Raw genomic sequence first — 15,112 nt, 5'->3', positions numbered from 1 at the left:
AAGAGTTCTTATGCAAAAAGATGTGTGTGGATGCTCAACAGGGGTTTCTTGTGCAAAAAGAGATGATCACAAAAAGCACAGGTGATCTGAGGGCCATTTTGTGAATGACAATCAGAACTTTCTTGCGCAAGAGTGTCCGTTTAGTGTGGACTCTTTCTTGCACAAAAGCACATCGCTTTTGCAATACGCTTTGAGGTGTAGACGCGCTTTTGCGCAAGAAGTTTTTGCAGAAGATCTCTTTGCAGTGTAGACAAAGCCCTAGTCTTTACAACCTCCTTTGGCAAGGAGTTCCACAGGCAGACTGTGCACTATGTGAAGAAAAACTTTCTTTTGTTTGTTTTAAGCCTGCTACCTATTAATTTCATTTGATGACCGCTAGTTCCTATATTATGAGAACAAGTAAATAACTTTTCCTTATTCACTTTTTCCTCACCAGTCATGTTTTTATAGACCTCTATCATATCCCCCCTCAGGCTCCTCTTTTCTAAGCTGAAATGTCCCAGTCTTTTTAATCTCTCTTCATATGGGCCCCGTTCCAAACCCCTCATCATTTTTGTTGCTTTTTCTGAACTTTTTTCCAAAGCCAATATATCTTTTTTGAAATGAGACTACCACATGTGTATGCAGTATTCAAGATGTGGACGTACCATGGCTTTATATAGAGGCAATAAGATAGTCTCTGTCTTATTCTCTATCCCTTTTTAATGAGTCCCAACATTGTTTGCTTTTTTGACTGCTGCTGCACATTGAGTGGATGTTTTCAGAGAACTATCCACAATGACTCTAAGATCTCTCTCTCTTTCTTGAGTAGTTATAGCTAAATTAGTCCCCATCATATTGTATTGTTGGGATATTTTTTCTAATGTGCATTATTTCATATTTACCAACATTAAATTTCATTTACCAATTTGTGGATGTGGCCCACCTAACACAGAGAGCTGCATATGAGGCCCACAATGGTTAATAGGTTGAGAACCACTGTTCTAGAATCTGAATGCAGTTACTACCCACCAGCACATGCAGCCTATTCCAAAGGCTGCTGTGTGTGTGGGTGGATGTTGGGGAATCTGGTCCAATGGCCTTCCGACTCTTTCGGGGATCAAGTGATGGATGGGCTGCTTGTGCACTCTGTCCATCTGCACACATCCATGCCATGGCCATCTCACCCTTTCTTATTATGTTCTAGCACACTAAGTGGTGAGATTGCATTTGTTTGCAAGGCCAAGTGTAAAACAGACTGGCGATATTTCTATTGCTTGACCCAAAAGTCCTTCAAAAGCCACATGAATATTGTCTGGTTTTGTGAACTAACATCCTCAGTATCCAATGACCCTTGGGGAGGGAGCTACAGGGTGCCCATTTCTGCTGCAACTCACATATGTAACCTGTAGACTCCACATGGAACGCTTTCATGAACGGCAAAAGAAAACAAATGGATGCCTTTAGGACCCTGTGACTGCAGGTGTCATGCTGGTAGCTAAAGGGAATTACTTTTGTCCCACTAGGGATCTGGGAGCTGAAACGAGAAGAAATCGTCCTGCTCAAGGAATTAGGAAGTGGCCAGTTCGGAGTGGTGCAGATGGGAAAATGGAAAGGAAAGTATGATGTTGCCATTAAGATGATTAAAGAAGGATCAATGTCAGAAGATGAATTCATAGAGGAAGCTCACACCATGATGTAAGCTGCACTTTGCTTGATGAAATAACATTGCAAATAAAGATCTTCCCCAGGTGACGTCAGTAATACAGAATAGTCACTGAAAAAAGTGCCTCTTCAAAATAAAAGTAAAACCATAAGTACCCACAGGCAACTTTAGTATAGGCTACGTATGTGGCCTCTTAGGGGCATCACATTAAAAGAGGCATCGACAGAATAGTAGAGAGATTGCTGGAGTTAGCAGTAATCAGTATTATAGTGCTTCTCAGTGGCACTGACTGCAGAGCTGCTACATGCGTGATTTAAAAATGTACTTCATCGCAGAAATACCTCCTCCAACAGGCAAGGATGGAATGATCTATTTCTGGCACCAGCAGCAGGTGGCAATGTCACAGACATGAGTAGATGGGATGTGTCAGATCCAGGAATGCATCCAGATTATATTTCACATTGGTAGGGGGAGGTAACTACTCCAGGCTCCAGAGTGAGATACCAGTTTGCAAATTGTTTTATTCAAGGCCCTTTTAGGGATGTCACAACACAGGAAATGGTCTGTGCCCCTATCAGTGGGTTAGGTGAAATGGTTATATGAGCTGATTCTACTTTGCTATGTTCTCTTAGGCTATGTCTACACAGCAGAGCTATTTCAGGATACTTCTGGTATCCCGAAATAGCTATTCCACATCTTTAAACATGCCTGTTATTTCAAAATATATTTCAAAATAACGGGCACACTATTCCGGCATCCCTGTGGAAATAGTACTTTATTTCAAAATTTGGCACTGTGTAGAAAGAGCTTCTGCTTTGGTTAATCAACTATACTATTATACTATTACACGCATTTCACCTCCACCTCTTGCCAGTAAATTTTTTAACAGGCTGGCCGGCAGCCTGACTCAGTCCTGGCTTCCACCAGGTCCAGGATCTACCCCTGCTGCAACTCTGCATTTAAAGTGTACTAGGAGCCAGGTGTGCAGGCAGCCTGGCTCAGTTCCAGCTCGCACTAAGTCTGAGAGCTCAGACCGCTTCCTCGACAGGGGCTGCTGGCAGCTGGTCCGCTGGTCCACGAGGGGAGCTGTTTTTTAAACTGGTTCCCCTTGCATACTAGCTCCCACCTGGCACTCTACTCTGACACAGAAGCAGCAGCATGGAGTGGCAAGGGGCTCCTCAGGGGGAGGCCGGAGCACACTGGCTGCTGGTCCCACCCTCGGGAACTATAGAATAGTCGAGTAACCGATAAAAATTCATGAGGTTAATCGATTATTCAATTAACCGATATTTAACATCCCTAGTTCAAAGATCTGCACTACTGCAACCTAAAGGAGTCAGTTTCACCGTAACTGATTATTTGAGCACATGTTTATTGCTAGCATGGAGAAAGAAATTAACCTGTGCTTGAAAGGGAAAGTTTAAAATCTAAGACATCATTGATGAAACCCGAACTTTTGTGCAAGGATTTACTAACGAGGCTATCCTCTTATTAATTGTTATGTATTTGTGTGGTTCCAAACATTTCTTTAGGAATTACAAGATAATAATGAGGAAGAAAAGCTCACAAAACAGAGGAATGTATTTATTTTTTATTTTTTTATTTCAGGAAACTTAACCATCCCAAACTTGTTAAGCTCTATGGAGTTTGCACAAAGACCTATCCCATCTACATAGTATCTGAATATATGGCTAATGGCTGCTTGCTTCACTACTTGAAGAGTCATGGAAAGGAGCTGCAACCCTTTCAGTTGCTGGAAATGTGTTATAACATTTGTGAAGCTATGTCCTTCTTAGAGAGTCAGCAGTTCATTCATCGAGACTTGGTAAGCTCTAGCCATTATCCCATAGGTAGGGGGAAGAGAGTTAGGACCTGATTCAGCACTCTGCTACTCCCATTTTGGACCAGAATAACTCACACTGGCATAAAGCAAGTGTAACTGCGTGGACATGTTGGCCATTGGAATAGAGAGTTCTTTTTAGTGATGTTTTATTACTGTTATGAGATGATCAGCCATGTCAAGACCTTTCAGATTGTGTTGTAATAAGCCAGTATTTTACTCACTTGCATCTTCTTCCTTCCATTATGCATCCTGGTTCTATAGTGGTCCAACTCTATTTTACACTAGTGTAGCTGAGAGCAGAATCAATTAATCAATTAGTCTCTAGGCCTGCTCTTTGTACATGTGAGTGTTCAAGAACATTGGCACATGGATTGGGGTAGAATCAAATTGGTTGTTGTAGGAGATCACTGAAAGAGAGTTATCTCTTGCTCCTGGAAACACATGTTCCAGTCTCAGTCATGACATTGGGTGGTGTGACTATAGCCATTTGAAAATGTATGCGAATGTACAATATGGAGAGAGATGTATTTTTAAAAGGTTCCTCGGGCCAATCTCTCCATCCCCAACCATAATTTTAAATATTTGTTTTAAGGTTTGCCATTATTTATTTGTGTACATGAATCAAGTAACTGGACAGGTCACTAACCAGTCTGCACATTAAAATCAGAAATCTAGGGTATTGAACAGTGTATCCAGGCAATGTTCAAATTATAAATATAAAAGCAACTTTTGAAAATTAGCTACTGATTATTACACATGATGGAGAGCCAAGACTAAATCTTGTCTTTAGGAGGTATGAATCATATCCCTGGGATTAATAACCCTCAGGGTAGAGGGTAAATGCTCACAAAAATAAGTCTGCACAGAACTGGGCTCTTATTGCCTATTCATTGCCCATATTGTCTCTCAATATTTCACTTTCCTTATAATGCACAGTAAATAATCATATCAGCATTCTCCTAAACTGCTGTGTTGTTCTTGCTTTTGATGTACTAGCAACTTTTGATGTGCTTCCTAGGGGCTAGAACACTGGTCTGGGACCCATGATACAGGCATTCAGTTCATGGCACTGCCATTGGTTTTCTGGGTGACTGCCCCTCCCTGTGCCTTAGTGTCCTCTTCTGTAGAATGGGGATAATTATACTGATTTCCTCCGTAAAGCTCTGTGAGATCAATGGATGACAAATGCTGTTGCAGAATTACTCATTATTCATGTTACAAATTAAAAATAGTGCATTTTTATATCAAAGAACTTCATAGATAGAAGCTAGTGGGCTAGTGGTCATATGGCCTACGTGTGAGCAGGAGTTGGATGAATCACAAGAGCCAAGCTGAGTAAAAAAGAGTTGGGGTCAGAGAGTGGAAGACGGGTGTAGTACCAACCTGGAATCAGGACACAGGGTCACTCAGGCTGGGATAGGAGATCAAGAGACAAGGCAAAGTCTGGCATCACAGAAGGCCAAAGTCTGTGTGGTTACCCAGACAACTTCCTGGGGCATCCTCTAAGGTTAAGGAGGAGCACCTGGCCAATCAGCTCGCTATATTTCCTGTAGCACCTATTCTCCTGCTTGTAGCTGTGCAGGGTCTCTTGATGATATTATGGGAACATCAGCTGATCCAGGTTCTAACCCCTGCCTCCTTCCAGTGGAATTCTGCAGGACAGAAATATTATTAGAAAATACCCCAACTGTTATTTTGGTCATTCAATCTGTTTTCTTGTTTTCCCACCAAAGGCTGCTAGGAACTGCTTGGTTGATAGTGATCTTACCGTGAAGGTGTCTGACTTTGGGATGGCGAGGTAAGCCACGGACGCAATCTTCAACCGCTGCAGTGCAATAATGTCTGTTGTGAATGGCTTTTTGGAGCTAATGGGCAGAAGCAGTAAGCAGGATTTCACTAGACATTTGTCACAGCCTGACGACTGGCTCTTCCCTTTCAGGTATGTTCTGGATGACCTGTATATAAGCTCGTTAGGATCTAAGTTTCCAGTGAAGTGGTCAGCACCAGAAGTTTTCCATTATACCAAGTTTAGCAGCAAATCAGATGTATGGGCCTTTGGTACGTATGGGATTTGACCTTTCATATTGAAGGTGCTTATGTAACTCACACACTCTCTGGGTGTGGTTTATTGTTTTATGTAGTGGCATTAGGACCACTTACAGAGAGAAAGAATAAGTGTGCTCTATGGTCAGTATGGGGAAGAACTGAATGTAGTCCAAAGCAGGCTCTGTTAATGTGGACGTGCTACTTCAGATTCAGAGCCCCAGGAAGCACTGGGGAGCTATGGGAGGCCTCCCGGGGGTGTGTCAGGAGTACAGATTTCAAATAATATTTCAAAATAATGGGCTTGGTAGTTCAGACACTCTGTTTATTATTTCAAAATAAGCGGGGTTATTTTGAAATAACTCCCTAGTGTAGACCAGGGATAAAAGACTAATTGTCTTGGTCCCTTAAAAACATCTGTAAACTCACATGAGGAAATCATCTACAAAATTTCTTTAATACTTATTCTTATCAGTAGTTCTCCAACATGGTTATGTGTACCCCTGGGATTCACAGATTTCTTCCAGGGAGTACATCAACTCATCTAGATATTTGGCTAGATTTACAACAGCCTACATAAAAAGCACTAGCTAAGTGAGTAAAAATTAAAATTTCACACAGACAGTGACTTGTTTATACTACTTTATAAACTATACACTAAAATGTACATACAGTACTTATATTCCAATTCGTTTATTTTATAATTATGTTGTAAGAATGAGGAAGTACTCAATTTTTCATTAACAGCATGCTGTGACACTTAGGATATGTCTACACTGCGACACTACTTCAAAATAATTAGTGTTATTTTAAAATAACTTAGTCCACGTCTGCACAGCAGGCAGTTATTTTGAAATAATGTCAAACTATTGTCAAGCTGGAGGACTTCTTACTCCTACTCCTGTAACCCTCATTGTACGAGGAGTAAGGGAAGTTGGAAGAAGAGTGCTCTATTTCAAAATAAGTGCTGTGTGGAGACACTCTGTATTTCGAAATAAGCTATTTCTAAATAAGCTATGCAATTGACATAGCTCAATTTGTGAAGCTTATTTTGAGATAAGCCCTTCAGTGTAGATGCACTCTTAGACTCCTGAAAAGGGTACAGTACTCTGGAAAGGTTGAGAACCACTGTTCTGTGTTATTTTAAAAGTTGACACAAGACAGTTCTTGGATTGCCATGTCTTGGGCATTATCACCAAACACCTGTATCATTTACCTTCACATACCACTAAAACATCACGTTGTTTGCAATGTGAATATAACATCACTGACACTAGTACACTGCTAGCATCATACACTGGATACAAATCATCCTCAGGCATTTTCTAAAAAAACGTTTTGATAAAAGTCTCATCTGTTACTGCTGTTCTGTTAATGAGCATTCATTAGGTGTTTTGGTCTGCAATGGTTATCTGTTAAATTTCTTGTCTTTTAACAATGAAAACTCCCATAGGGATCTTAATGTGGGAAGTGTTCACTCTGGGAAAGCAACCCTATGAACTGTATGAAAATATCCAAGTGATTGAGAAAGTTTCTGAGGGATATCGGCTTTACCGACCACAACTCGCCTCAGAGACCATCTACGAGATAATGTACAGCTGCTGGCATGAGGTAAGAACATTGGTCCATATGCGTTGGAGAAACTTGCTAAAATATTTTTTGAGACGCATGATGGTCAGCTGAAAAAAATCAATACATAAACTGTTTCTGTTAAAGGACATCAATTGTAGAGAGAAACTAGTTTCCATAAAGCATTCTACTAGAGTACACCAGAGGAAGGGCCCATACATTAAAGATGAAGGAGAACTATTTGATTTTCCTTTTGAGTAAGGTATACCATTCAGTTAGGAAGATACCTGAAATATGTTTCAAAGTGGATGACAGATTTGGAGTTTGAATGATTCATCATAATGTCTATATGCCTGCAATTCTAAACATAAGAGAGACTGTCAAGGTTTGTAGGTCAAATATTGATCTTTCTATATTCATATTTAAATTTATCTTAAAGACCATTGTCATGCTGCCTACAGTGACTCTAGTAAAAATAATCCTGATTTTTTATTCTTCATCCAACCTCTGTTTACCTGTCTTTAAACTGTGATATGTCCCTTCTTGGATATCTAGAAAATGCCTGCCACATTACTGCTGCTATCATAAAATGGTGATTGTTATTTTTTGAATTACTCACGCATGACAAAAATAAGTTCAATTTGAACAAAAATTTTAAAGAACAAGATATAACCAGAAGAGAGATTTAAAGCATATAGCACTTTCAAAAGAATATATTGCTTTGCCACTTAAATGCTATTATTTCTTAGTTCTATATATTTGAGCTAAGAAAAATGAATGTTACAGTAACTATATGTTATATTTTCAATGTTAAGTAGTCATATAATTTGTTCTTTGTTTTCATGTAGCTTCCAGAGAAGCGCCCCACATTTCATCAGCTACTATCAATTCTTGAGACACTCAGAGAAGATGACAAGCCTTAAAGATAAATTCTCATCATGTGGCTTTGAACACTGGTTGAGGTATCATCTGTCTCTTTTGTAGGAGCTAATACTCTTATATGAATTCTGAAACCAGGCTGACTCCAGCCAGCAGTATTATTCTGATTTTTCATTGTTTTTTAATTTCCAGCATTTTGACAACATAAAGAAGTAAACTTCCTCCAGTGGTGACTTTGTACCAGCTGAAAGAAGAGTATAGAAATGTATTCCTAGTGCTGTTAGTATGACCCCCCATTGTACTTCACAGCAGTGAAATATCCAGCAATAATGTACACTCGGTCAAGGTTTGTAGTGAGGGTTTTTCAGGTCACAGCAGGTTTTTATTAATCTTTATTTGGAAAATGCAAATGTAGGCAATATAAGCATAATATGTTTTCCCATTATCCTATCAGAGCCCAGGGTATTATCTGTTATGTAAGCCTGAGGTTGGTATTATGGATCAGATTCATACCTGTGCAAGTAGCTGCAACTCCAGTGGCATTAATGTGAATGCTATTGCCAGTGAAACAACATAACAGTTCAGGGCCAGATTCAGTTCATCGGAGTCCTGGGAGTCTCTCCATTGACTAGTACATATTGGACTGGGCCTTCATGACATAGATTTGATTTATTGTTCATTCTAAACTAGACCTGTGTGACATTTGAAATACAATTATGGGCTAATGTTGGCAGTGATATGTTCAGATTCCCTATTTAATCCCTGATAATGCAAAACTATCCTCATGTAGAAATTCCACAACTCTTAAACCGGTCTGTTGAAACATACATATTGGAATTACAAGGCAATTTACCTGAAAAAGCCATCACAGTTTGAAATGTTAATAACATAATGGTCTGACTAAAAAATTTCAAATTGCAGTGCTTGAAATTTGGCTCTTAAATCCATATTTGGACACTTAAATAGATGGGTTTGACTTTTCAAAGGTGCTAAGCAACTGTAGCTCCCACTGACTTCAGTGTTGGCATTGCTTAGCTCCCATAGGTGCCTACTCCATGGGTGCTCTGGGGATGGAGCAGCCAGGGGAAACATAGTGGATACTCAGCATCCTCCAGACCAAGCTGTTTGGCAGCACCCCCAATCTGCTAATCCAGGGCGCTGCCAAAGAGCTGATGGGGGATGGTGCCAAACAGTTATCTGGCAGGTAAGGAGGAGGGTGAAGAGCAGCAGGGCCTCGGAGAGGGAGTAGAAAGTGGTGGAGTGAGGGCAAGGCCCTCCAGATAGGTGGAGTGAGAGTGAGGCATCGGCAGAGGAGGCGGCGTAAGAAGAGGCAGGGTGAAGGTGGAGTCTTTGGGGGTGGGCTGGAGAATGGGCAGGGCCTCAGGGAAGAGAGGTAGTGCAGCACCTCTGGGGAAAAGTAAAAGTGGTGCCTATGTCAGCACCTCTGAAAATGAGGCCACTTCTATGCAAATGTTTAAATATAAATCTAGGAGCCTAACCTTAGGCACCTGGGTTTGCCAATTTTGACCTATTTTCATTTATATACATGCTGAAAAATTTTGAATAGTGTTTTATTCAGAGTTTTTTTTAATTCTCCTTTTTGAAATTAAAAAGATTGTCTTAATGGAAGTTTTTATAATAATAATAATAATTATGGCTCGGTGAGGGAATGGCACATTGAATTATATGTATTCAACTGTTTGTCTTGCCACCTTTCTTGATATTTTTAAAGGAGTAGAAAGAACATACAGAAAGAATATGTATATTTAAGTCAGACCGAAGTACTAATGCTGAGGATGCTTTGGCAATGAGATGACAGTGGGAAACAGGCACATGAGAGAAAAAGATGCTCATTAACAAAAATTCCTGTCTGATGTATTAGGAACTAGCCAGTAATCTCTTCATAGCCGTGTTTTATCCTTTTCTCTGTAATATCCGGTACAGACTGTGAAGTGTTGCTTAAGACAAATGAAGATGGTTGATTTTAACTGAGCTTTCCTTACAGGCCTTGCCCTTGTTTTCAGTTTCATTTTAAATTGCTTTTTTAAATTGCTTGAATCATTTTGAAGCCTAGTACATATAAGAGTCATTCGTGAACTTTTTCTATATGTCCTTAACTAATGTTTGCTGTTAGTCTTTCTCTTGTTAATATCAAATGTTATGGTTATAGATATAGGAGCCACTTTGATCATGTTCAGAGGAGACTTTAATTAGTACTTTGGATGGAACTCCAAACCTATACGAGGCAGCATTATTTGAGTTTGACAAACCTAAGTGGAGCATTGCAAAGTTGATTTGGCTATTGTCTGTATCAGAACCCTGTAACTTTGCATCTAAATGCAAACATCACACATCCCAAAGTACAAGTTTACCAGAGTTTTGTGGTGAGTGTCTTCCTGCACCTATATGTAATAAGACTTCCCAAGACATTTGGGACTTGAAAATGAACACATTTCTTAGCTGCAAGTGATGAACAGATGCTGAGAGTGTTATTTTTAGCCTACACCTCTTATTCTGCATTGTCAATTGAATTATTGCCTGGCATTTTGTGACATTACAGCATGAAGGGAACGCTGCATGCTTAGTTGCTTTCTTGTTTGCATAACATTTGTTTGTTAGTCTAAATGAAAAATAGAACAAGTTACCCAGGAGGGTAGGAAGGTGCAAAACACACACAGCCATCAAAAAGAGAATTCAGACACTACCAATAATAGAGGATAGACTCCCCTATTAAATATAGTGAAATATGCACACATAATATGAAATTATTAGTAAGCATGCTTGTGTGGGTATGCATGCACAATTTTGTTTTAGTAGCAAGGCACTGTCAGCTGCATTAATGACATCTAACTAGAGAGATATAGGATTTTAACTGAGTCAGGTGTGCTGTTTCATGGACATATTCATAAAACTGAAAAAAAACACTCAATGTTCTGTGATTTCATTATTAAAACAAGTCAAGGTCTACTAGATCAGCAGTTCTCAAACAGGTGTCCACTGCACAGGGCTGAAACCCAGGGACTCAAGCCCTACCACCATGGAGTGAAGGCAAAGCCTGAGCAACATAGCTGTGCAGGGCCTGCGTGGTGTGGGCTCCCAGGTAATTGCCCTGCATGCTACCTCCTAATGCTGGCCTTGGCACTCATATGGAGAAAAACAGTTGTGGCACTGGGGGCCATGGAGCTTTTATAGCATGTTTGGAGGAGCCTCAAAAAGAGAGAAGTTGTGAGCCTCTGTCCTAGATTAAATCCCGGTCCCACATTAATGGAAAATACCCATAAACTTATATGGGATTGAGGCAGGAAAGAGCCACTTTAAGCACTTCTCTGCTCAGAGGTGCTGACTTCCTCTGGGCCCCTGGGGTGCTCAACTCCCCACGGTCCCACCCATACCCTGCCTCTTCCATCAATTCCACTCCCTCCTCTGTACATGTCCGCTTCCCCCTCCTCCTGCTCCCCTCCTCACCCGTCCCCTCAGCACCTCCTGCACACTCTGAAAGAGTTGATCACAGGGAAGGGGCAGGAGAGACTGGAGAGGAAGGGTGAGCTGGCTGCCTTAGGGTGCCTAGAACCCACCATTTTTTTTCTGGAGCACCCACCGAGTCAGCACCTTAGTTTCTGCTCTCTCCGGGTATGTCTACACTAGCCCCCTAGTTCGAACTAGGGAGGCTAATGTAGGCATTCGAAGTTGCAAATGAAGCCCAGGATTTAAATATCCCGGGCTTTATTTGCATCTTCCCATCCAGGCGACATTTTTAAATCCCATTAGTTCGAACTAACTGCCCGCGGCTACACGCGGCAGTCAGACTCGAACCACGAGGTATAACAGTTAACTCAAACTAAAGACTTAGTTTGAGTTAACGTTTGACTGCCTCGAGTTAACGTTTGACTGCCGCTTGTAGCCACGGGCAGTTAGTTCGGACTAAGGGGATTTAAAAATGGTACCCAGATGGAAAGATGCAAATAAAGCCCGGGATATTTAAATCCTGGACTTTATTTGCAACTTCGAATGCCTACATTAGCCTCCCTAGTTCGAACTAGGGGGCTAGTGTAGACATACCCTCCTATGTTTGGCTTGTTTTTTCTCACAGAGCTGCAAAAGGACCTCTCACACCTATTTAATATCATTCTGATAGGGCATAAGGCACAGCAGCTCAGGCTGGGAAGCTGTATTTGTATGCTCAAAATGTACTAATGATGAGATTGCTCATATCTGACTGCTCCTAGCCATGACACTAGTCGAGTCAGGATTTTTTATATCCTACTCATCACTGCAGTATCTGCGCATCTCAGACTTCACACCCTGAAGTGTGTATTTGTGCTTACAGAATGCTTTTTATACTGTTTAGTTAGCATAATTGTATATTATCATAATTAAACAGCATGAGATCATCATTAGCCACTCAGTTTCCATGTTTTATGAATAATTGTTGCCATATGGAGAAAAATAACAGTGACTGAATGTTTCTGAATGATTTTGTCAAGCCTAAGTCTTCTGTAAGTGAAGTGTTCTAAACAGACACATTTTTTGTTTCAGTGCATTAAGACGTATGTGCAATATCTTTTGTGAAAAAGATGCAAAACAGGGCCATGAATACGCTTCACCTCCTACTTCCAAAATTGGTCAGTCTGCATTGTCATGCTCCGTCTTTGTGTCTCTAGGGTTATGTCTAAAGTACATTCCTCTTCTGAAAGAGGAATGTAAATGAACCTGATTGAAAATGCAAATGAAGCATGGTTTTACAAATCTCGTACTTCATTTGCACAATCATGTGAGAGCGTTTTTTTTGAAAAAGGGTTTTTCGAAAAAGAAACCGCAGTCTAGATGGGATTCTTTTGAAAACAATAAACCCTTTTTTCAAAAGAACCTGTACACCTCATTTTTTCAGAAAAAGCACTCTCACATGATTATGCAAATGAAGTGCAAGATTTGTAAATCTGAATTTCATTTGCATTTTCAATTGGGCTCATTTACATTCCTCTTTTGGAAGAGGAGTGTAGTTTCGACGTGCCCTTAGTGTTTTTTCCCCAGAACACTCTGCGCGGCTGCCATCAATTCCCCTATATGGTTTGGTTTTCACCGTTGATTAAATGTTTTTAATACATTAAAACGGTCTTGACTACTGAAGGGGCTGTATGTGTTCTTCCGCACCCAGCATAATAGAGCCCATTCCTGATTAAATAATGCAGCACGACCACAAATAATATATTTAGTATATAATTAATGTTAAACGTAATCTAACTATTAAAATATAATTGTCTTTCCTAACTTTACGATCAACTGCCTAGGCTAGATCAGTGTTTCCCAAATTGTGCTCTGTGGAGCCCAGGGGGCTCCACAAGACAACTCCAGGGGCTCCAGGTTGACAAACTGGAAACATCGATAGGTACAATACATACAATCAGTGGACCACTGGGGCTCCACACATACAATCAGTGGACCGCTGGGGCTCCACACATACAATCAGTGGACCGCTGGGGCTCCGCATAAATTTTTATGCATGAAAAGGGCTCCGGAGCCCAAAACAGTTTGAGAACCACTGGTCTAGATAATTTGTTCCAGGCTGGACACTATGTACATTATACGGCTAGTTTTTCTGCCCTGCTAAAACAAAACAAAACAAAACCAACCAAAAAAAACCACCTAGCTTTAATGGTAACATCATATGAGTCTCTCCCCAAGTCATTCCCTGGAGACCTGAAGATTTCTTTCTGTACTGTAAAATTCAAAACCACTTGGGTGGTCTAAAGACTGGAAGTCATGATTTATCTTCTCCCATTAAGATGGCTTCCTGGCTTCCAGTACAGATCAATTGCATAATGCTGGAGGTCAGGATTTTAAAAAATGGGTCCTAGAGTAGGCTCCTAAATCCTGATTAAGGACTCTGCATTAAATGACCTGATTTTCAAAAGTGTGGAAGACACAAACTCCCACTGAAATCCACTGCATCTTTGAGAATCAGGTAACATATTTACGAGCCTAAATATGGACTTCACAGTCTAATTGTCTGCCTCTATTTTTTCAAAGTCTCATTCCTAAACATTCTGGTCTGTGACTATAAGGCTACATCCAGACTACTCCTTTCTGTCGACAGAGAGATGTAGATTAGGCACGTCGAAATTGCTAATGAAGCAGGGATTTAAATATCCCATGCTTCATTAGCATAAACATGGCCGCCTTTTTTTTTTCAAAACAGCTTTTGAAAAAAAAGCCAGTCTATACACAGATCTGTTGAAAATAAACCCTTTTTCGACAGATCCTGTATTTCTCAAAAAATGAGGTTTATAAGATCTGTCGAAAAAGGGTTTATTTTTGACAGATCCGCATCTAGACTGCCATTTTTTCGAAAAAGTTCCATTAAGAAAAATAGGGGTGGCCATGTTTATGCTAATGAAGCATAGGATTTTTAAATCCCTGCTTCATTAGCAATTTCAACGTGCCTAATCCGCATCTCTCTGTCGACAGAGAGGTGTAGTCTAGACACAGCCTAATAGTGTTACAGTGATCTGTACTCACTGAAGATATGGCCCTTCATCTATACAAACATAAAATGTATCAGTCCCCTTTGCTGTTGAGTTGTGCATGAATTAGCTTGTTATTTAGCTTGATTAAAATATTAATAAAGGCAAGAGCTGGGAAGCCTAAAATCACAGTACACAGGACCTCAACTTTATCCTGTTCTATGTTGAAATCAGAACTATTATCTAAAAAAACCAATAACTAAGTCTTTAAACCATGATTTGAGGACTTTGGTAACTCAGCCAGAGGTTTGGTAACTCAGCCAGGAATGGATGGGTGAGGTTCTGTGGCCTATGATGGACAAGAAGTCAGACTACCTGAGCATGATGGTCTCTTCTGGCCTTAATGTCTATCAGCTATTAAATAAAAGAAATAAGGTAAGTCAGAAATCAGGCTATTGGGAGCAACTCCCATATATGCAAATAAAAGCTGCTTATGAGATTATGATGACCTAACTGCTATCACTGGGGAAGTGGCCAATAATAGAACCAAATGCTGAAGTATTTTTAATTAGAATTCAAGTTCTGATTCTTTCTATTAGAATTGTTTATTCCAAAACACAGTTATATACTAGGTTTCCTTTTCAGATGGAAGCATAATCCAAAAAGCTAATT

General features: G+C 40.2%; 1 protein-coding gene across 1 annotated transcript in view; it reads left to right on the top strand.

Annotated features, from left to right (window-relative positions):
• BMX (BMX non-receptor tyrosine kinase) overlaps nt 1-10,903 on the top strand; it is a 43,347-nt gene extending 32,444 nt beyond the window's left edge. Inside the window, exons 14-20 of the mRNA XM_075914309.2 lie at nt 1,506-1,677; nt 3,254-3,470; nt 5,222-5,286; nt 5,428-5,546; nt 6,985-7,142; nt 7,949-8,062; nt 8,172-10,903. Of these exons, the coding sequence (XP_075770424.2) occupies nt 1,506-1,677; nt 3,254-3,470; nt 5,222-5,286; nt 5,428-5,546; nt 6,985-7,142; nt 7,949-8,023 (806 nt within the window). The 3' untranslated portion in view covers nt 8,024-8,062; nt 8,172-10,903. The remainder of the gene's footprint in view (nt 1-1,505; nt 1,678-3,253; nt 3,471-5,221; nt 5,287-5,427; nt 5,547-6,984; nt 7,143-7,948; nt 8,063-8,171) is intronic.
• Nucleotides 10,904-15,112: the final 4,209 nt, after the last annotated feature.

This window comes from Pelodiscus sinensis, chromosome 1 (assembly GCF_052426305.1).
Source record: "Pelodiscus sinensis isolate ZL-2025 chromosome 1, ASM5242630v1, whole genome shotgun sequence".
NCBI classification, from domain to species: domain Eukaryota; kingdom Metazoa; phylum Chordata; order Testudines; family Trionychidae; genus Pelodiscus; species Pelodiscus sinensis.
The sequence above is the reverse complement of the archived record's forward strand: the minus strand, read 5'-3'. Positions and strand labels throughout refer to the sequence as shown.